The sequence below is a fragment of the Dreissena polymorpha genome, chromosome 11 (genome assembly GCF_020536995.1).
Source record: "Dreissena polymorpha isolate Duluth1 chromosome 11, UMN_Dpol_1.0, whole genome shotgun sequence".
Taxonomy (NCBI): Eukaryota; Metazoa; Mollusca; class Bivalvia; order Myida; family Dreissenidae; genus Dreissena; species Dreissena polymorpha.
The window spans coordinates 77719493-77743273 of NC_068365.1; the positions used below are offsets into that span (position 1 = coordinate 77719493).

The 23781-nt window shown below is 38.3% G+C and overlaps 1 protein-coding gene across 1 annotated transcript in view; it reads right to left on the reverse strand.

Annotated features, from left to right (window-relative positions):
• The window catches only part of LOC127849954 (uncharacterized), a 118501-nt gene that overhangs the window by 8173 nt on the left and 86547 nt on the right, over positions 1-23781 (reverse strand). Inside the window, exons 6-10 of the mRNA XM_052382694.1 lie at positions 20436-20591; positions 18387-18481; positions 11043-11201; positions 4041-6489; positions 2338-2480 (exon numbers count right to left, since the gene is read on the reverse strand). Of these exons, the coding sequence (XP_052238654.1) occupies positions 2338-2480; positions 4041-6489; positions 11043-11201; positions 18387-18481; positions 20436-20591 (3002 nt within the window). The remainder of the gene's footprint in view (positions 1-2337; positions 2481-4040; positions 6490-11042; positions 11202-18386; positions 18482-20435; positions 20592-23781) is intronic.

Here is a 23781-nt window from a genome sequence, read left to right on the forward strand (position 1 = left end):
CACAATGCCCCCTAATGCGCCGCTTTGAATTTTTTTTTCCTTTGACCTTAAAGGATGACCTTGACCTTTCACCACTCAAAATGTGCAGCTCCATGTAATACACATGCATGCCAAATATCAAGTTGCTACGTTCAATATTGCAAAAGTTATGAAGAAGGTTAAAGTTTTGGTTAAAGTTTTAGGCCACACACATGGACGCATACAATGACAGACAGGCTAAAAAACAATATACCCCAGATCTTTCGATCCGGGGGCATAAAAACTAGCTGGTTAAATAGCTAAAACTGTTAGCAAATATCTGTGAACTAAAATACCTTGATGATACAAATAACTACGAATGTTTGGGGATATAGGCTGCTTTACTGGATCTGCAAAAATTCATAGATTGCAACATAAAAAACTCACAAAGAAACAAAACAAGATAAAAAGCATAGAGCATTTTTTTTTAATGCAAAAAAAGAAATCATAAAAAACAAAACATCAACACAGGTTATATATTTAAAAAGATAAGTACAATACTGCTTCAAAAAGAAAAACATAGCAATAACTATAACCTGTCATTTGTTTAATTTATGAAAAATACAGAAAAATAGAACCATTACAAAAATTTTACATTAACTACAAACCCCCTAGAAGTCCAAATAATGGTGTATGTACAAAATTCAACAGTACAATTTTATGTCTGTGTATTATAAACGATTTCCTTTAGTGAACCCATAGAACTATGTATATGTTTGCATAAAATCCAACATTCAGATCTGATTTAATGTAAACCTGTACAACACATTGCATTTTGCAGCCTCGGGGAAATTAAGTTGTACAGACGATTAATTAATTCAAGGAAAGTATTGGATTGAATTATTTTACATACAGTAAATCTTAATTACAGAGTTTGTTATCAACTGAGTCATGCAGTATATGATATATTGTTAAACTTAAGTGTTTTTACTTTCTACAGAGCCATGATTGTCACATGAGCAGTTATTGTTGGTTTTGTGTTGAATAGTGAGTTATTGTTGGTTTTGTGTTGAATAGTGAAATTTAGATTTAACAAATTACCTGAACTTACACATTTTGCAAAAGAAACAAAAAAAGAAAAAAATTACTTAAACTTTAATTCATAATTCATATCAAATTATGTTATTTTAAAGTATTGAACAAAGCAGGATATATCCATTTTCCTGCATATCATTATCAATTATTCCTATAAATGTTTAAAATATTTAATTCCACCAAATAAGGTTTCATCCTAAATTACTGGAAATGTGAAATTTAAAGGGAGGCAACAAATCTACATCATCAGTAAGAATTACATATTCCATCGCCTCCCTTACTGCATGTCATTAAAAAATGGCACATATAAATGGTGAAAATGGAGTTAAGCACCCATGCTCCAGATGATTAAAATAGTCCACAGGCAAGCATTTTGGAAAAGGGATTACATTTGACTATAAATTTAAATGCCTAAAATGTACCCATGCTTTAAACCATGCAGAATTCACACATATATATTCCCAAATGCAACCTTCAACATAGCATTTAAAAGTGCAATATACAAGAATTCAACCATATGTAAACCATTAGGCAACCAAACCATGGACTTAGCATAAATATTTCATTAATATAAGAGCTTAATAGAAATGGAATAAATATTCTGATTTTTACAGGTCATAATTGAGAATTGTATTCCATCCCACAAATTTATCATTATACATATTATTTTACTTGTTAAAATAGTGACAAATAATAATGAATGACAGAATGATTGAAGTGTTCATTCATCAATGTAATATCAAAACACCAGTCAGTACAACCCTCATTTTGTTACACAAAAACTGTTATTTTTCACAATATTTTACTACACACTATCAAACTTGAAATAAATATTCGAAAAAAAAATCACAAAGAGAAAGTCTGCAATATTTAACTACAAGTACAAATGATGTTCTTTTAACTGCTGTTGGAATAGATCTGGTACTAATACATAATGAAATTTTATTTAATGAAAGCTTACATTTTCGGAAGAATTACTTAAAGAAAAGTAATTTACTTAATGCAGCAGACATGTTATGTTGTGGTCAATTTTGATACTTAAGTGTTTTTGTTTTATATCTTTAAACCCATACTAGCCATTTCCTTGACGGACATCTAAGCTCAACTATTTCTGAAGTTAGAAACTAATTTAAATTGGGTTTTTTTCCTCAATGGAACAATACACCAAATTAATTTTCTGCAAAAAAAAATGTGAGCTGTGATGAGAACATGTCCATATAAAGACAAAAAATCAGACAACATAAAAAGACTGCTCAATGATTTTTCACTTTTTTTTCTCCTCACCTCTTTCTCAGCATCCGTTTCTACGGATCGTGAATTTGCAGACGAGGCTATCATGTTCAGACTGCCGTGCAAAGGGTCCATGCTGGGAAGGTAGTCCGTCTCGATGGAGTAGTCAGTCCGTAAGCGTGGGCTCTCAGTGGGAACTAATAAAGAAAAATACGAATTATTTCAGGAATTATTTCACAAATTTGGTTCTGTTGCTTTTGATTTTAAAATGGTTTGTGTTAAATGTTAACAGTTACATTACATTGTTCTGTTCTTTCATTGTGATACAACATCAGTTGTTTTTTAAGTGCACTCTATTATTATTCTTTATTATCTTTGATTGATTATGTTACCCAGATTATGTTATTTCACCTTAATTCTATAACTTCAAAAAATATTTCTGATATTTTCCATGATTCTCATTTATATCTGCGCATATTTAATTTCACTGTGATTATCTTAAATATTCAATTGGGGAATATGCTAGTGTGCTTGGCTTATTTTATTTCTCAATTGTGTACTTCAACTCTGACCTTTATTTCACCAAAAAGTAAAAACACTTGGCATTCTAGCAAATTATTCCATTTTGTTTGTAAATCACGTACATGAAATTGCTGATAAAATATTAAAAGAATCTTCCAAAACAATGTTGTTGTATTATTTCACATAATTATTGCACTTTATTATTCCATAGAGATCTTGTTACAATCACCGACTCAAATCCACCATGAGAAATAACACAACATATGTAAAAGCTTTTATTGAGTCACAAATTAATTGGTATTATGATTCATGTGCAGCAAGAAATAAATGAACAGTAAATGTATTGCAACATATGCCACAAGGACATTCCTGAAGGAATTGTTAGGGTGATTTATTTATTTTTATCATTGTAATGCTGGCAACAGATGACATATGGTTGAAGAAATGTCACCTTACCCATAAGTCGTAAATCAATAGCCTTGACATGACTTAAAGTGATATTATGGGCATCTAGCAGTTTATAGGTGTCTATCGCAACCGTTGTTTATTTTTGGTGTTTTCACTTCATATACACTTATATTTGTTAATGCAGCATCAACATACTAAAACAATATCCCGGAAAGAGAAAAATAATGCATTTGAATATCAACCGCACTTTCGTTTGACAACTGATCATGCATGTACGACGTGAACCTAAATTTAGTTTTAGTGCAGATTCGTTCATACGACACAAAGACACAATTTTGTTTTACGGATCATTTCGGCTTACATGACTGGGTGAGTCACGCAAGAATATTGAATATAAAATATATTTTTATAAACAACTGGTAGCAAGTTGAGTTGTGGATAATTGGTCAGTACACACATTTTAACTAACTCTTTTGACCTGTTAATTCTTTTCAGCTCAATTCACAGTGAAAAATGCCCATAATATCACTTTAAAATATTTGAACAAAAAAAAATACGAACTCCAAACTAAGATCTATTAACTAGCCATGAACGTCTTAAATGTTCAAATCAAAGGATACAGACAGAGAAGTTCTGAAACTTAGTTGACTTTTATCAAATTTTCGCACACAAATATAACAAAAATCCCAAATATGTAAGTTTTTAATCCACCTATCTGGTTTTGTTAATTCTCCTTGGCTTTATGAATCAATTTATTTGTTGTTTTGTTTACTGGTAGCAACTTATCAATACAAGTCAAATAAGAAGCTTATTATGTAAACACCAACCTGGTTTTGGAGGTTCGTTTGATCCAATCACATCTTGTCCGGAATCCGCAGCAATTCCAACCAATCCAGATATTTCCATGACCTCAGTGGTAACTTGCTGAGCTATCACGGGATGGGTCAGATTTGGAAACGTTTCCATAGCATCCTGAATGATTTCTATGGCAACGTTTTGTGCAACAACATTTGCTGCTTCGATGTTAGCCTTATCATGAAGTTCTGAAATAGTTAATGTCTCCTTAGAACCATAATGTGCCAAGTTTTCTCTACTGAGGTTTTCAATTGGTTCACTTTCATTGACACCAAAAATGTTGTTCACGTCCGCTGCTGGAAAAGTGATGGGATTATCAGAAAAGTTCATGAAAGGGTTCAAGTTGTCCTCATTTTCAGACTGCGTCACATTTTCATTATATCCTCCCCCAAATATATCCCATACATCTTGTGAACCAGTCTGTGAAGGTTGATTCGCTTCTCCAGCATCAATACCCGCACCAAAGTCTTCAAATGGATTGGTTCCCAGCTGTGTTATAGCACCTTCTGAGTTCCGCTTTAAACTGTTCAGTTTTACCATCAAGTCAGGGTCTGACAAGGAATTTCGTTGTTTCATGAACTCGGCACCGGACACATCAACAAAAGTGTTCATTGGTGTAAAGGGAACATGCTCCAAAGAATCAGTATGGTCCATGTCTTTGTCATTGTTCAAAGAGAAAAACGGATTTTTACTACTTTGATCAGATGGAACTTCTGTACTTTCCCATGGGACTTGATTGGCGAAATTACCAAAGGGATTTTCAGATGAGTCAAGTTGAGCACTCTGATTGGTTGGCGTATATCCAAACAAAATTCCTCCCACATCATTGGTGTCATCCAGTCCTGCGACCATTGAGTTCCTTTTCTGCTGAACCTTTTCCACCATGTCAGAGTTGTTCAAACTCGGTAGTTCCACGTCTCTGAGCAAGTATGGGTCAGCATCTTCCCGAAAGCTGTTTTGGGGCGTGTATGGCGTACTTGCGCTCAACAGTCCTTCTTCAAGTTCAGACGGGTCCGGAACCAGCAAATCAAACGTGTTCCCAATGGATGCCTTCTTTTTGTGGATTCGTTCGACCATCTCAGCACTGTTAAAACTTGGAAGATGAAAATCTTGACCGCCCTCATCAATACCACGATCCATTAGACTGTTTGGGGGAGCCAATCCAGACTCTGACTCTGTCCTTGAATGGTACAAGGAGCTGAATTCGTACGGCGTACTTATTCCTGAATTGACGAATGGGCTATTTTCTCCAGAATTATGCTGGTCAGGCGTGGAGACCTTCTCAAAGAAATCTGCCTCGTCAAGTTCAGCCAAATTATCAGCCTGCGACTGTGGGTCAAACTCCACTATCAAGCTGGCTGATTTCTCTGCTGGTTTATGCACAGACATGGTCCCTAAGCCAAGTAAATCCACTGATCTACTTTTAATGTCTGCTTTTGCCTCTGACTGATCATCTATGGACACATTGTCAAACAAAAAACTAGATTCCCCATGATTGAAGAGACTAGCAGAATCAATTTTTACTATTTTGGATTCAAAGACATTGAAATCTTGTGAACGATCAGGAATAAATGAGTTTTCATTTATAGTGCTGTTGAAAGCCCAAATGGCACTGTCGAAGTTGTTTTGAGCATGGGTATTTGAGGTAGGGGAAAAATCTATGTCAGCTGTAGTATTATTGTCTGTTTTAGAATCAGTGTTCATTAATTGATCTACAGTAGGTACCATCTCATTTTCCGACCTCTCAACATTTCCTGGTTCCTTTTCTTTCATATCAACCTTATCAACAGATAGCTCCCTTTTGGGATCATTAGCACTCATATTGGTCGAGTCAACTGAACTAAACGGATCAACCAACTCACTATCCGATATCACAAAGTCCAGTAAATTAATGGAATTAGCAGAGGATAAGAATAAACTGGAAGCTGGCTTGCCAGAAGTTACTTGCCCCTTACTTTTATCCTGACCAATATTCTGAACAAGTCTATCACCAGCAACATCATTTAAGGAAGAAAAGGGATCAAACTCAATGGCACTATTGCTAAGGTTTTTCAGACTGTCATCAGGGCTACCAAAATCAACACTTCTCATCTTCATTTCACTTTCAGAACCAGTCGAAAACGATAGATCAAATACGACCTCATTATTGACCTCTGGACTTTCCTCTGGAACAGAGGAGGTCACAGGGTCAAAGTGACTGAATCCCTCAGTTGCCTTAGCAACTGATGTCTGTCTCACAAACTCCTTGCTGCTGACGTCAGGTGTGACATCACCATGTAGGAAGGACTTCAAGATGGGCAAGACTTGTTTACGGGAAGCCTTAACGTTTCCTTGACGATACAAAGTGAGATCAGCAAATGGCGACTGCAGAAGTTCAAGTTCCAGGTCTACCTCCCCTGAATTGTCCAACACGTCGGATATCTGTGAAAGAAGAGGGCAAGTTATTTATAAAATGTGGTTCAAACTTAAACGCTTTCACAGTTGTCATTTTAATTTAAATAGAGGGCAATATTATCCGATCTGAGCACTTGGACATCACCTATTCAACTTAACAAGAGGGCCAAGATGGCCCTAGTACGCTCACCTGAGAGAAGTCGGTTCATTCAATCTTTACCAAACATCAAACTTGACCTAGATATTGTACAGACAAACATCCTGGTCAAGTTTAATCATTATTGAACCAAACCTCTGGCATATGGAGTGATTTTGATTTTATAAGATTTGACCTGGTGACCTATATTTTGAGTTGACCCCCCTTACCAAACATCAAACTTTGCTTACAAAAATAAATATTTTGACCAAGATTCATAAAATCTGAAACAAAATTGTGACCTCTAGAGTGTTTACAAGGATTTTGTATAATATAATGAAATTTGGGCAATCTAAGGGCAATAATAATGGCATTAATTATGTGATATAGACAAAACCAATCTTTTCACCAAGTTTCATGATGATTGGCAAAAAATGTGACTTCTAGAGTGTTCACAAGCTTTTTTTACTATATAAATACAGTACAGCCAAAGCGGAACAAACGTATTTCGCGATCCGCGGCGGCAAGGCGAAACGAGTCGATGCCGCGTCAGTCGTTGAAGCCGCGTCAGTATGCGGCGGCAAGTCGCATTTCGCCGCGAAACTTCGCATCTGTCCGCCAAGGCATGCCGCGGTCTGCGACATGATGCCGAGTCGATGCGATCATGAAATATTTTTTTTTTAATTATTAGTTACATGCAGTTAACAAATTTTGAAAGAACAATTATAATAATAATTTAAATCATAATAAATTTATTGTGCGCGGATTGTATTAGCATATACATGTAAGCATAGTTAATGTGTCTGGCCAATTATTAAGTTTGTTTCCCGCCCGTAGCGTATGTATTTCACACCTAAACAAGGTCACGTAATTATGTTTTCGCACATACAAGTGGTCAAGGCTCCAGTATATGGTGGATTTATAAATTAATTGCATGTTGATTCCGCTATTATATATTAGCTGAGAAAATTAGCAGTTTGAAGCCACATCAATAATCAAGACGGTGACGACGTATTTGTAGTTTTGTTAATTATCAGCTTATTATAACTATTGTTTGAATATGCGTATATAAACATGTTTTATTTTGTTCATATTATACAGTTAATATCGCTACTAATTACCCGATAATCCCGAATATTCCAGTTTTAAAGCAAATGCTGGTAAATATTTACGATACACAAACATTCTCGATATTTCCTTAAGTATCAAATACATTTTGGCATTTGTTACTATTTATAGAGATGATGAAATAACGTCTAATCGGGGCGTTTTTTTTCTCCACTGAAAACGCGATTTACGCATGACGTGATGTTCATGTATTTGTACAACACAAAATACACCCAAACTTTCCAAACGACGTTCTACATGTCTGCATAATTTTCGCGCGCTTTTTATGAAACAAAGGATATTTTAGCACTGTTTATTTGACGCTAGAATTTGCCAAAGGACGCGTTAGCATTAAAATTCGGAAGTGTGTTTCGGATTACAAATTTAATAATGATAATCGAACGAAACATAAACAGTTGCCGGTAATTAATTCTACGCTACACATACATGTATGTACATGTAGGTGGATATCTTTTCACACGATCTGCCGCGTACGTATGCGGCGAATTTACTCCGCGAAAGTACGCGTGGTTAATACAGACTCGGCGTAGTAGCGCGGATCGATGCCGAGTGCCACGGCGATACGCCGCGTGAACACACGATTCGGCCGCCGCGGACTAATAATCTGGCCGTGGCGTAGCCGCGGATTATGTTTGTGCCGCTTTGGCTGTACTGTATAAGAAAACTGCCCCCCCCCCCCGGCAGCCATGTTATTCAACTGACCGGAACCATTTTCAAACTCAACTCTCATATAAAGGAAACAAATGTTCTGACCAAATTTCATGAAAATTGGGCCAAAAATGTGACTTCTAGAGTGTTCACATGTTTTCACTATATACATATAGAGAAAAATGCCCCGCCCACTGGCGGCCATGTTTTTTCACCAATCTGGACCATTTTTGAACTCGCCCGAGATATCAATAAAACCAATGTTTTAACCAACTTTTCATGATGATTGGGCAAAAATTGTGACTTCTAGAGTGTTTACAAGGTTTCTCTATAGCCAAATAAGGAAAACTGCCCCGCCCACTGGCTGCCATGATTTTCAACAGACCGGAACCACTTTTGAACTCAACCAACATATCATTAAGACAAACATTTTGACAAAGTAACATGAAGATTGGGCATGAAATGTGACTTCTACAGTGTTTACAGTTTTTTTCTTTTTTTTTACCTAGTGATCTAGTTTTTGACCCGGTACGACCCACTTTCGAACTCGACCGAGATTTGTTTGGGACAAAGCTTCTGACCAAGTTTCATGAAGATCGGACAATAAATGTAGCCTCTAGAGTGTTAACCAACAAACGTGGACGGACGGACGGACAGACGACGGACAAAGACTGGTCACAAAAGCTCTCCTGAGCAATCAGGTGAGCTAAAAAAAAATACACAAAATAGCAGATACATTTAGTTTGTAATTTTTGATAAAAGGAAATTGATATTTAAACCTTAGTCAGGAGAGTGTTCACACTTTTGGTGAAAAAGCCCTAATCCATCTATTTTTGTATGCAGTTAGTATTTATTTTGGATCTTTTGAGGGTTTTTCAAAACAAAAAAAATATGGTAATTCTTTCCTTACTGGCTTTCAGAATACAAAATCTCTATAGATATCAACATAGAGATATCAACCTTGAAATTCACTGACATTTACATTAAAGATCTTTGTCCTTGTCTGCTTATGAGGTCTCTATATATGTTCTTTTTAGATAACACAAATATGAGGTTCATGGGATGTTGACTTGGGTAATCAGTTGTCCATGTCATAGCAGTGTTTTTTTTTCATTCAAAATCGTGTCCGGTAATCGGCCCCATTCCCAATGGAAAAAAAGTATAAATTCTTTCCAAATGGAAGCTAAAAATTCCAAATGGAAGATTTCCAAAAAAAAAATATTTATGTTTTATTTTTTTATCTCAATATTTTGTTTAACTCCCATCCATTTAAGTTCAACCTTAGTGGTAAATGTAATACTGAAAACACTTGTATTCTCAATTATGAAGCATTTTTTAGCAAAACAACAACAACTCTAATTTCACAATATTAGTCAAAACGCCGCACATTTTCCCAATCCACAGGGAAACGGCCCCATTCCCCAAATGCTGAAAATCACCTTAAATTTTGATCTTGATCAGCATCTTAAAATAATAATTAAAGTACAGCCACACAATAAAATAATCTCCAATAAAAGATGTTTCCTTGTGAGGCTGGCTTTCTATTCAGATTTCATGGTCATAATGAATATAACATTGGTAATTTTTTCAATAATTTATATTAAGGTTTTACTAAGCAGCTGTGCTACTATGGCCCAGACAAAGCTCCTTGGGGAAGAACTATGGAAAGTCCTTAAATCAATTAAATTATTTAAGGCTCTTTATGACTAAGGTTGTTTTTTTAAACAAAAATCTGTTGAAATATGTAAATATTGCTAAAATATTAATATGTGTATCTCAATAAATGCAAATAAAACATTGGATTTAAGTAAACTTTGTCTGAAATATATGTGTAAGTTAAGTTAAAATTTTCCTTAGGATTTTCATGAATACTGCACATGACCTGTCTCCTTATATGCTTTCTGTATATCTGTTCCTTGGAATACCCCCTCCATTATCTTTACCCTTGCTGATACATGTATTTACTTTTCCTGATCTTTACGCTTGTTGATATTAAATACTTCTGATCTGTACCTGTCCAAATCTTTACCTTTTCTGATCTTAAACCTTGCTGATATACTCTTCCTGATCTTTACCCTTGCTGATATAAACTTGTTCTGTTCTTTAAACATCCGAATTTTCACCTTGTCTGATCTTTACCTTTTTTGACATTAACCTTGCTGATTGTTACATTACCTGGGATCGTAGTCACCAAATAATTCTCAGACATGAGTCTAAGAAAAAAGAATATTCTTAAAATTGACATATTGAAGAATTGATTAATTTGTGAGTCAAACTTGGCATTCACCACATTTTTCTTGGTTTCAAGTCTATTCTTTATTCTTAAGTCTAAGAATGGGTTGGTATATAAAATACAGGCCCTGATCTTTTACCTTCCTGGGCCCATATTTACCAACCAGTTCTTGGACCTAAGAATAAAGAAAAGACTTTGAACTAAGATACATACATTAAGCATTTGATTATATACAGGCTGCAAACAATGATTATCTTACTAACAAGATCTTCCGCATAAAACATGATCTTGATGGATTTGGTTAAGGCCAAGTTTTACTCAAAATTAATGCAATTTTTTAATATTCAAATGTTAAGAGTGTTCTTTATTCTTAGACATAAGTCTAAGAATTGTTTAGTCAAAACAGACCATGAACATTTCAGATTTTTATTCTACCTGATCCCTATATATCCTGTCCTTGGAGTAGACAGATATCTCCCTGTGAGGCTGGCTGTGCTCATCCATTGTCATGGTCATGATGACTACCACCTGGGCATTCTGGTCAGCACAAAATTGATCCAAATCTTCTTCAAACCTTGGCCTGGCTAGCAAGTCCTGGAAAATAATATTTATACAAGAAACCGTCGGAGACAGGTGATGCTCCCCAAATTTTTTTTTGTCACAATATTGCACTATATATTCAAATAAAAGGAAACGTCTTGAGGGCACTGTAGTTGGGGGGACAAGAATTTTTTTTATAAAATTTCAAAGGGCCATAACTCTGTGAAAAATCATCCGACCATAACCCGTTGATAATATTCACATCTCCTCTTGGTAGTGAAGCTTCCCATAAAGTTTCATTGAATTCCAGTCATTAGTTGCTGAGAAATAGCCCGGACAAGAATTGCACTATATGTACAGTTTATAGAAAATTTCAAAGGGCCATAACTCTGTGAAGAATCATCCGACCAGAACCCGCTGATAATATGCACATCTCCTCTTGGTAGTGAAGCTTCCCATAAAGTTTCATTGAATTCCTGTCATTAGTTGCTGAGAAATAGCCCAACAAAAATTGTGCATGGACGGACGGAAGGACGGACGAAGTAGCGACTATATGCTCCCCCCAAAATAAATTTTGGGGGAGCATAAAAACATTGAATAACAGCATTTATTTTGAGTAAGTGAAGCCAAGGATTTTGTTATAATTCCAGAAATTATTATTTTTTAACTTGTAATGAACAAAGAGGGGAAATAAAGTAATAAATAAATACATGACAATAAAGCTTCTGATGCGCTTAAGTGCGAATTCCAGGTTATTAGTTCCGCAAACACAAGCTTAAGACTGGAAAAGATTATTTGTTTTAAGTGCCTGCAATCCATATAAGTGATGTTAATCTTCATGTTTACCACTAATCAAATAACCAATGGCTAGCTGTAAAGAAAAAGGGCTAGTGATATGTGCAGCCAAGAGCTAGTGATATGTGCAGCCAAGAGCTCATGATATGTGCAGCCAAGAGCTAGTGATATGTGCAGCCAAAAGCTAGTGATATGTGCAGCCAAGAGCTAGTGATAAGTGCAGCCGAGAGCTAGTGATATGTGCAGCCAAGAGCTAGTGATATGTGCAGCAAAGAGCTAGTGATATGTGCAGCCAGGACCTAGTGATATGTGCAGCCAGGAGCTTGTGATATGTGCAGCTAGGAGCTATGGATCTGCGCAGCCAAGAGCTAGTGACATGTGCAGTCAAGAGCTATGGATCTGCGCAGCCAAGAGCTAGTGATATGTGCAGCCAGGACCTAGTGATATGTGCAGCCAGGAGCTTGTGATATGTGCAGCTAGGAGCTATGGATCTGCGCAGCCAAGAGCTAGTGACATGTGCAGTCAAGAGCTATGGATCTGCGCAGCCAAGAGCTAGTAATATGTGTAGCCAAGAGCTATGGATCTGCGCAGCCAAGAGCTAGTGACATGTGCAGTCAAGAGCTATGGATCTGCGCAGCCATGAGCTAGTGATATGTGTAGCCAAGAGCTATGGATCTGCACAGCTAAGAGCTAATGATGTGTTTAGCCTAGAGCTAGTGAGCCAAGAGCTACACCTCTGCACAGCCAAGAGCTAGATATATGTGCAGCCAAGAGCTACGGGTCTTTGCAGCCAAGAGCTGGTGATATGTGTAGCCAAGAGCTATGAATATGTTCAGCCATGAGCTAGTGATATGAGCGGCAAAGAGCTAGTGATATGTGCAGCAAAGGCCTCATGATTTGTGCAGCCAAGAGCTACTTATCTGCACAGCCAGGAGCTATTGATATGTGCAGCCAAGAGCTAGGGATATGTTCAGCCAAGAGCTAGTGATACGTATATCTCAGAGCTATGGATCTATGCAGCCAAGACATATTGATATGTGCAGCCAAGAGCAATGGATCTGCCCAGCCATGAGCTAGTGACATCTGCAGCCAAGAGCTATGGATATGTTCAGCCAAGAGCTAGTGATATGTGCAGCCAAGAGCTATGGATATGTTCAGCCAAGAGCTAGTGATATGTGCAGCCAAGAGCTAGTGATATGTGTAGTCAAGAGCTAGTGATATTGCAGCCAAGAGCTAGTGATATTTGCAGCCAAGAGCTATGGATATGTTCAGCCAAGAGCTAGTGATATGTGCAGCCAAGAGCTATGGATATGTTCAGCTAAGAGCTAGTGATATGTGCAGCCAAAAGCTATGGATAGGTTCAGCCAAGAGCTAGTGATATGTGCAGCCAGTGGCTAGTGATATGTGCAGCCAAGAGCTAGTGATATGTGCAGCCAAGAGCTAGTGATATATACAGCCAAGAGCTAGTGATATGTGTGACCAAGAGCTAGTGATATGTGCAGCCAAGGCCTAGTAATAAGTGCAGCCAAGAGCTACCGATCTGCGCAGCCAGGAGCTAGTGACATGTGCAGCCAAAAGCTATGGATCTGCGCAGCGAAGAGCTAGAGATATGTGAAGCCAAGAGCTAGTGATATGTGTAGCCAGGACCTAGTGATATGTGCAGCCAGGAGCTTGTGATATGTGCAGCTAGGAGCTATGGATCTGCGCAGCCAAGAGCTAGTGACATAAGCAGTCAAGAGCTATGGATCTGCGCAGCCAAGAGCTAGTGATATGTGCAGCCAGGACCTAGTGATATGTGCAGCCAGGAGCTTGTTATATGTGCAGCTAGGAGCTATGGATCTGCGCAGCCAAGAGCTAGTGACATGTGCAGTCAAGAGCTATGGATCTGCGCAGCCAAGAGCTAGTGATATGTGTAGCCAAGAGCTATGGATCTGCACAGCCAAGACTAATGATATGTTTAGCCTAGAGCTAGTGAGCCAAGAGCTACACCTCTGCACAGCCAAGAGCTAGATATATGTGCAGCCAAGAGCTACGGGTCTTCGCAGCCAAGAGCTAGTGATATGTGCAGCCAAGAGCTATGAATATGTTCAGCCAAGAGCTAGTGATATGAGCGGCAAAGAGCTAGTGATATGTGCAGCAAAGGCCTAATGATTTGTGCAGCCAAGAGCTACTTATCTGCACAGCCAGGAGCTATTGATATGTGCAGCCAAGAGCTAGGGATACGTTCAGCCAAGAGCTAGTGATACGTACATCTCAGAGCTATGGATCTGCGCAGCCAAGACATAGTGATATGTGCAGCCAAGAGCTATGGATCTGCCCAGCCATGAGCTAGTGACATCTGCAGTCAAGAGCTATGGATATGTTCAGCCAAGAGCTAGTGATATGTGCAGCCAAGAGCTATGACAATGTTCAGCCAAGAGCTAGTGATATGTGCAGCCAAGAGCTAGTGATACGTGTAGTCAAGAGCTAGTGATATTGCAGCCAAGAGCTAGTGATATGTGCAGCCAAGAGCTATGGATATGTTCAGCCAAGAGCTAGTGATATGTGCAGCCAAGAGCTATGGATATGTTCAGCTAAGAGCTAGTGATATGTGCAGCCAAAAGCTATGGATAGGTTAAGCCAAGAGCTAGTGATATGAGCAGTCAGTGGCTAGTGATATGTGCAGCCAAGAGCTAGTGATATGTGCAGCCAAGAGCTAGTGATATATACAGCCAAGAGCTAGTGATATGTGCGACCAAGAGCTAGGGATACGTGCAGCCAAGGCCTAGTGATAAGTGCAGCCAAGAGCTACTGATCTGCGCAGCCAGGAGCTAGTGACATGTGCAGCCAAAAGCTATGGATCTGCGCAGCAAAGAGCTAGTAATATGTGAAGCCAAGAGCTATGAATCTGCGCAGCCAAGAGCTAATGATATGTGTAGCCAAGAGCTAGTGATATGTGCAGCCAAGAGCTACGGGTCTGTGCATCCAAGATCTAGTGATTTTTGCAGCCAATAGCTATGGGTCTGCGCAGCCAAGAGCTAGTGATATGTGCAGCCAAGAGCTAGTGATATTTGCAGCCAAGAGCTAGTGATATGTGCAGCTAAGAACTAGTGATATGTGCAGCCAAGAGCTAGTGATACATGCAGCTAAGAGCTAGTAATACATACAGCAAAGAGCTAGTAACACATGCAGCGAAGAGCTAGTGATATGTGCAGCCAAGAGCTACTGATATGTGCAGCCAGAAGCTATTGATATGTGAAAAGAAGAGCTACTGATATTTGCAGCTAAGATCTAGTGATACATGCAGCGAAGAGCTAGTGATATGTGCAGCTAAGGCCTAGTGATAAATGCAGCCAAGAGCTACTGATCTGCCCAGCCAGAAGCTAGTGATATGTGCAGCCAAGAGCTATGGATATGTTCAGCCAAGAGCTAGTGATACGTACACCCTAGAGCTATGGATCTGCACAGTGAAGATATATTGATATGTGCAGCCAAGACCTATGGATCTGCCCAGCCAAGAGCTAGTGACATGGGCAGCCAAGATCTATGGATATGTTCAGCCAAGAGCAAGTGATATGTGCAGCCAAGAGCTATGGATATGTTCAGCCAAGAGCTAGTGATATGTTCAGCCAAGAGCTAGTGATATGTGCAGCCAAGAGCTAGTGGTATGCGCAGCCAAGAACTAGTGATATGTGCAACCAAAAGCTAGTGATATGTACATGCAAGAGCTAGTGACACATGCAGCCAACAGCTAGTGAAATATGCAGCTCAGAGCTAGTGATATATGCAGCCAAAAGCTAGTGCTATGGGCAGCCATGAGCTAGTGATATGTGTAGCAAAGAGCTAGTGATATGTGCAGCCAAGAGCTAGTGATATGTGAAGCCGCGAGCTAGTGATATGTGCAGCCAAAGCTAGTGATATTTGCAGCCAAGAGGTAGTGATAAGCGCACCCATGAGCTAGTGATATGTGCAGCCAAGAGCTAGTGATATGCACAGCAAAGAGCCAGGGATATGTGCAGCCAAGATCTAGTGATGCATGCAGCCAAGAGCTATAAATAGGTACAGCCAAGAGCTAGTGATATGTGCAGCAAAGAGCTAGTGAAATATGCAGCCAAGAGGTAGTGATATGTGTAGTCAAGAGCTAGTGGTACGTGTAGTCAAGAGCAAGTGATATTGCAGCCAAGAGCTAGTGATATGTGCAGTCAAGACATAGTGATACATGAAGCCAAGAGCTCGTGTTATGTGCAGCCAAGAGCTAGTGATATGTGCAGTCAAGACATAGTGATACATGCAGCCAAGAGCTAGTGATATTTGCAGCCAAGAGCTAGTGATATGTGCAGCTAAGAACTAGTGATATGTGCAGCCAAGAGCTAGTGATACATGCAGCTAAGAGCTAGTAATACATACAGCAAAGAGCTAGTAACACATGCAGCGAAGAGCTAGTGATATGTGCAGCCAAGAGCTACTGATATGTGCAGCCAGAAGCTATTGATATGTGAAAAGAAGAGCTACTGATATTTGCAGCTAAGATCTAGTGATACATGCAGCGAAGAGCTAGTGATATGTGCAGCTAAGGCCTAGTGATAAATGCAGCCAAGAGCTACTGATCTTCCCAGCCAGAAGCTAGTGATATGTGCAGCCAAGAGCTATGGATATGTTCAGCCAAGAGCTAGTGATACGTACACCCTAGAGCTATGGATCTGCACAGTGAAGATATATTGATATGTGCAGCCAAGACCTATGGATCTGCCCAGCCAAGAGCTAGTGACATGGGCAGCCAAGATCTATGGATATGTTCAGCCAAGAGCAAGTGATATGTGCAGCCAAGAGCTATGGATATGTTCAGCCAAGAGCTAGTGATATGTTCAGCCAAGAGCTAGTGATATGTGCAGCCAAGAGCTAGTGGTATGCGCAGCCAAGAACTAGTGATATGTGCAACCAAAAGCTAGTGATATGTACATGCAAGAGCTAGTGACACGTGCAGCCAACAGCTAGTGAAATATGCAGCCAAGAGCTAGTGATATATGCAGCCAAAAGCTAGTGCTATGGGCAGCCATGAGCTAGTGATATGTGTAGCAAAGAGCTAGTGATATGTGCAGCCAAGAGCTAGTGATATGTGAAGCCGCGAGCTAGTGATATGTGCAGCCAAAGCTAGTGATATTTGCAGCCAAGAGGTAGTGATAAGCGCACCCATGAGCTAGTGATATGTGCAGCCAAGAGCTAGTGATATGCACAGCAAAGAGCCAGGGATATGTGCAGCCAAGATCTAGTGATGCATGCAGCCAAGAGGTATAAATATGTACAGCCAAGAGCTAGTGATATGTGCAGCAAAGAGCTAGTGAAATATGCAGCCAAGAGGTAGTGATATGTGTAGTCAAGAGCTAGTGGTACGTGTAGTCAAGAGCAAGTGATATTGCAGCCAAGAGCTAGTGATATGTGCAGTCAAGACATAGTGATACATGAAGCCAAGAGCTCGTGTTATGTGCAGCCAAGAGCTAGTGATATGTGCAGTCAAGACATAGTGATACATGCAGCCAAGAGCTAGTGATATGTGCAGCCAAGAGCTTGTGATATGTTAAGCCAAGAGCTGGTGATATGTGCAGCCAAAAGCTAGTGATATGTGCAGCCAAGAGCTAGTGATATGTGCAGCCAAGATCTATTAATATAAACAGCCAAGAGTTAGTTACATGTGCAGCCAAGAGCTAGTGATATATGCATCCAAGAGCTACGAATATATACATCCAAGAGCTAGTGATATGTGCAGCCAATGGCAAGTGATACATGCAGCCAAGAGCTATAGATATGTGTAGCCAAGAGCTAGTGATATGTGCAGCCAGGAGCTAGTGATACATGCAGCCAAGAGCTAGTGATAAGTGCAGCCATGAGCTAGTGATATGTGCAGCCAGGAGCTAGTGGTACGTGCAGCCAAGAGCTAGTGATATGTGCAGCCATGAGCTAGTGATAGGTGCAGCCAAAGGCTTTAGGTATGTATACACAATCGCTGGTGGTAAGACCAGCAAAGGAATAGCAATATATATATATATAGAGAGAGACAAGGGTTAGCAATAAGTACCACTAAGGGCTAGAAGAATTAAAATGCAAGGGCTAGTTCTGCATTCAGCCCAGGGCTAACAATATAATTATACAGCCTGACGCGAGCTATGAACAGCCAACCACTTGTGATACAAACAATGACCAGCTAATTATAAGATCAGCCAAGGGCTATCAATATGTACAATCAATAAATATAATAAAATTGATTACAATCAAAGGAAATTTATATGTACACCCAGGAGATACTGATTTGTACAGATTGTTACAGTGAAATGCACAGAAAAGTGATAGTAATATGTAATTTTTGAAAAAATAAATCGTTTTAGCCTGGCTTGTTTACAATGCTTGATCAATTACACGGACAATGGGATTAAATTAACGATTATTAAGAATGGACAGATCATTGTGTACCTGCATCCCCAAGCCAACAGAAGACATGGCGATGTTCATGGTTGCCCCGGTGACCATCTTCAGGTCCTTCTGTAGGAGCTCCATTACTGTGAGACCTGGAAACAGACGCACAAAAGCCTAGTTATGGGAAAACTGGGCTGACTGCATGTGCCTAAAGTGTTGTCTCAGAGTAGCCTGTGCAGTCTGTACAGGCTTGTCAGGGGCAACACTTAAGTCTTAGATTTTTTGTAAACTAGAGATCTCTTTACACAAAAAAGTCCTTAATGCCGAAAATGTTGCCCCTGACTAGCTTGTTCAGATTGCACAGGCTAATCTGAGATGACCTTTTGCACACATGCATTAAGCCCAGTTTTCCCAGAACAAGGCTCATACATAGGACTACAACAACAATTATAAGACTTAGCACAGGGATATTAACTAGGGTTAGCCCACTCCTTTACAAATATATCTGAGTTCCTGGATTTACTGAGATTTCCCGTCATATATATTTAAGATTACTTGCAAAATAAAGGTGGGCAACTGCCATAGAAAATAATTGATTTAGTCAATCTTGTTTTATGAGTTTTAAAGTTAGTTTAGTTACACAGATTTTCAAGACCTTAAACCTATATAAGCAATACCACTTCTTTTTATAGTTGATTTGTATATGTCTTGTTTCATCGCGACTGAGGATGTTATATAGTCTTATTGCTTTCCGTTCTTTTGCAAAACCACTGAGAAGTTTAATGGTAATTACATTGAAATGTATTATCTTTTAATGCTCTTTGTGCAAAACTCTGGGTCATTGACCTTTTGCTATTGAATGGTTCCTCAAATCCAAGTACTGCAGCTGATGATTACCTTAGCTTTCTGTTTATTTCTGATGCAATTATCTTTCACACAAAATATTAGTAAATGTTACTTACTAAAAAAACTCTCTGATGGAAAACACAACCATAAGAGGGAATTACAAACTTGAAGCTTATCCATCTCATTTGCTTCATCACAAACAAATTACCCACTAATTCCCCGGGAATCTATATTACTTTAGGTGCATTATCTACAAAGCTTTATTGATGGGAAAATGAGGTGTTCAACTAGGTACATATTACTCTGGGCAAATGACAGAAGCCTGAGCAAGTCAATAAGAGGAATAATGAGGAATAAGCCTATCATAAATAGCCTGGACTTATGTTTTGGGAAGAGAAATTCTGAATGTAAGAAATAGACAGACAACGACTCATGGTGAATAAAGTAACAGAATAAGCTTCATTGAACAAGACAGCCAAAAGAACCTAAGTTGCTTACCTGGAGCCTGCAGGATGTTGTGTGATGTTTGGGTAAAAAAATGGGCTTCTGACCTTATGTGGCTTTTACCTTGTGTCCATCAATTATTATAAGAACACATAATCTGGCCATGATAAATGAATATTTGGCAATAAATGTGGTTTAAAAAGTGGTAATCATGTAAATGTTGAAGAGAGTTTATTCAGGTTATGTATAAATGTGTGATACACAATTCAACCTAAAATGTTCACTTGTAAACCCTTCATCAGTGTATTGTCACACAAGGTTACTGCAAATCACTATTATTCAGGTGAAATTAATTGTTGTTGATTTTTTGAGAAGACCATTTCACAAATGGAAGAATCCCTCTAAAAATTATCCCAACATTTAATTGTTTACAACCCAATTACTACCGCAATGAAATACATTTTTATCCAATGTAATCCACAGAAAGATCCTCATTTCTTTCAAAATCAAGATAATATACTACTTTGAAATCATTACACTGTTTACTTATATGACACTTGACATTTCCTGTCAAACACTAATGCTGTAAAGCTGTGTCAATACCATTAACTTTGTCTATGTAGATAAGTAGGGATTAGTTCAACATCCCAAAAAATGCTTACAGCCACTAAAGACTAAAATTTGACAACATGAAAACATCACTTTTTTTTCCAAATATCTCCTCTCTTATAACCTATATTATAGTGTAACAGAAATGAGGGAAATATTATCTCATCTAACAGTTTGTTGTTTACATTTTCAAAAGCTTTCCTTTACCGCTTAAATCCAGTTTTGCAGCCAGGAGTTCTTCAAACAGATTGTCTCCCTTTATATCAGGAACCAAGGGCAACAACTCTGCCAAGACTGCCTCATCTCGTGGAGTTATCTTCCCAGCTTGCACAGATTTGTTTACAGTATCAACCAGTATTGTGCCTTTAAACACAAAAATAATCATACTAAACTGACTTCTGCAAGGTTTGGAAAATTACCTTTAAATATAAATATCATTAGTAATCCGCTATTATTTTTGTTTTGGTACCAATTGGTGTTGTTGGCTTAAATGATTATATTCTTCTTGGCATATTTAGGCAAAGTCCCATCAGTTTAAGCCTGTTTATGTCAGCTTGATGGCATCTTAACTCTTTCAATGTCTATAGAGGACCTATTCAGTCCATTTCCAGGAAAAACAGCCTTTGGTGTCTTGAGAAAGATCTTTAAATATTCTCCCTAGATGGAGATCGAACCCAAAACCTCCTGGTCTAAAAGAAGACTTCATAACAACAATGCAAATGAAACCTTAATAATAACTTTTAACACAATATTGATGCTGCATCTGGATTTATTTACAAAACATCACAGCAACCCACTCAACAATTCTTTGAAGTGGTTGTGTTTCAAATTAAAACAAGTTACAACAAGGGACAAAATTGTCACAAAACCAGGTTTTCATTGTGAAAAAAAAAATCTGATAAAGGGAGAAAACTCAAACTGAACTTTTGAAATGACCAAAAAAAATTAACCCCCTTTGTAAGTTTTTTTTTTTTTAAATCTATTTTTAGTCGTGGCGATCTTGACATTGGAGATATTGACGTGATTCTTTCGTGGGACACACCGTCCCATGATGGTGAACAAATGTGCCAAATGATTTTAAAATCTCACAATGAATGACATAGTTATGGCCAGGACAAGCTCATTTATGGCCATTTTTGACCTTTGAACTCAAAGTGTGACCTTGACCTTGGAGATATCGACGTAATTATTTCGCGCGACACACCGTCAAATGATGGTGAACAAATGTGCCAAATAATTTTAAAATCTGACGATGAACGACATAGTTATGGCTCGGACAAGCTCATTTATGGCCATTTTTGACCTTTGAACTCAAAGTGTGACCTTGACCTTGGAGATATCGACGTAATTATTTCGCGCGACACACCGTCCAATGATGGTGAACAAATGTGCCAAATGATTTTAAAATCTGACAATGAACGACATAGTTATGGCCCGGACAAGCTTATTCCGCCAGCCCGCCAGCCAGCCAGCCAGCCCGCCAGCCAGCCCGCCCGCATTCGCCAATCTAATAACCAGTTTTTTCCTTTGGAAAACCTGGTTAAAAATTGTCAACAAACCAGATTTTTAATGTGAAAAAAAGTCTGATTAAGGGAGACAACTCAAACTGAACTGATTATTTATCATTAACCCCCTTTGAATCAAAATAAATCTATTTTTAGCGACCTTGACCTAGGAGATATTGCAAAATTCTTTCATGCGACACACCGTCTCACAATGAATGACATAGTTATGACAAATCTCACAATGAATGACATAGTTATGGCCCGGAAAAGCTCATTTATGGCCATTTTTGACCTTTGAACTCAAAGAGTAACCTTGACCTTGGAGATATTGACGTAATTCTTTCGCATGACACACCTTCTCATGATGGTGAACAAATGTGCCAAATGATTATAAAATCTAACATTGAACGACAAAGTTATGGCCCGGACAAGCTTGTTCCGCCTGCCAGCCCGCCTGCCAGCCCGCCCGCCAGCCCACCAACATTCGCCAATCTAATAACCAGTTTTTTCCTTCGGAAAACCTGCTTAACCAGAAAACAAGACGGCCAAAGGTCCTGGATTATTCACCTGAGAACCACAGGAACTAAACTATTCTAAGAAGCTTTTCAAGTTTTGTCCACTTTTGAACTCAGCTGAGATATTAATAGTAAATATTTTTACAAAATGCTTTATGCTGCTAAGGTAAAAAACGATTTGATTTCTTTCAATTCAGCTATATAAAGAAATCTGCCCACCCCAGATAGCCTGTTATTCTCTAACTTGGCCAGATATGTTTAAAACAAATGTTTTGAGCAAGTTTAATCTAGACAGCACAAAAAATGTGACTAAAACAATCCACACAAGGTTTCACTCTAGCCATATAAGAAAAACAGCCCCATCCCTGGCGGCCATGGTTTACAAAAGACATGAATTTCCAACCTCACTTACCGTAAATCCACGAATATAATACGCTCTCGTGCATAATATGCACCCCCGAGTTTGGTCAAAATTTATCGGTAAAAATTGAAAATCCTAGTAAAATACGCACTAAAAAATGTGTCAATATATTTTTGTGTTGTGAAAATAGCACAATTTGGTGTTGTCAACTGTCTGTTTCACAGTAATACCCAGGTATATCGATCGGGATGTGTTAAAGTGCTGTTGTTATGACAGTTGCATAATAAATAACTCTGTCTATTGTTTATATTACCATTGATTGTTACCGATAACACACGGGCCCCTTGCTGACATCCTGGTCAAGCAGTCATAATTACAAAAGAAAGAAGCAGAGACGCTGTTTTTTGTTTTCACATTTAATTCAATTTGACAATATTCGGGACAATTATAATTATAGTAATAATAAAGTAATAAGAAGACAAAATGGTTACTTCCGTTTTTATAGTTGTCTAGATGAATTACTTTTCCAAAGTGTTACAAACTCGATACTTTAATATAACTTAAAATAAAATTAAACCGCTCGTGTTTTTCATGATCTCTTTAATTAAAATACGCTGCTGTCATTAAGCTTAGTTTGGGAGTAAAAAACTAATTAATTAATTATCACCTTTCAATTTAATTCGGCAATCGGCAGACAGGTGAAATAGACTCTATTAGCATCATAAACATAATTATTTAATTACCACTCTTAACTTCAGATATGAGAAATATGCAGTAGAAAGATAAATAGTACTCAGCTAAGAAATATTTATTTACAGGTATTGTCAGTTGTTTTTTTTTCATTTGCTAATCTCTTTATAAGACTTAGCGTCCAGTCGCTATTTTGTAGGCAGACGACGATATTAACTGTGTATTCAAAGTATACAGTGTCTGCGCATGAATGACCCAATATTACCTGATAGCTCCTCCCGTTCTCACGTTTCATTCGACAATGTCATTTCATGTGTAAGCGAGCTCAATGTTGATTGGCCAGATACCATGCGCACTTCAATAACAATACGGTCAAGCGATGTCTCATAATCGGGTATAGACCGGGTTTTGTTTACTGTTGGAATTGCGAACACTTTCATTAAAACAAAGAGACAAATATAGAAAACCAGTCCGATATAAAT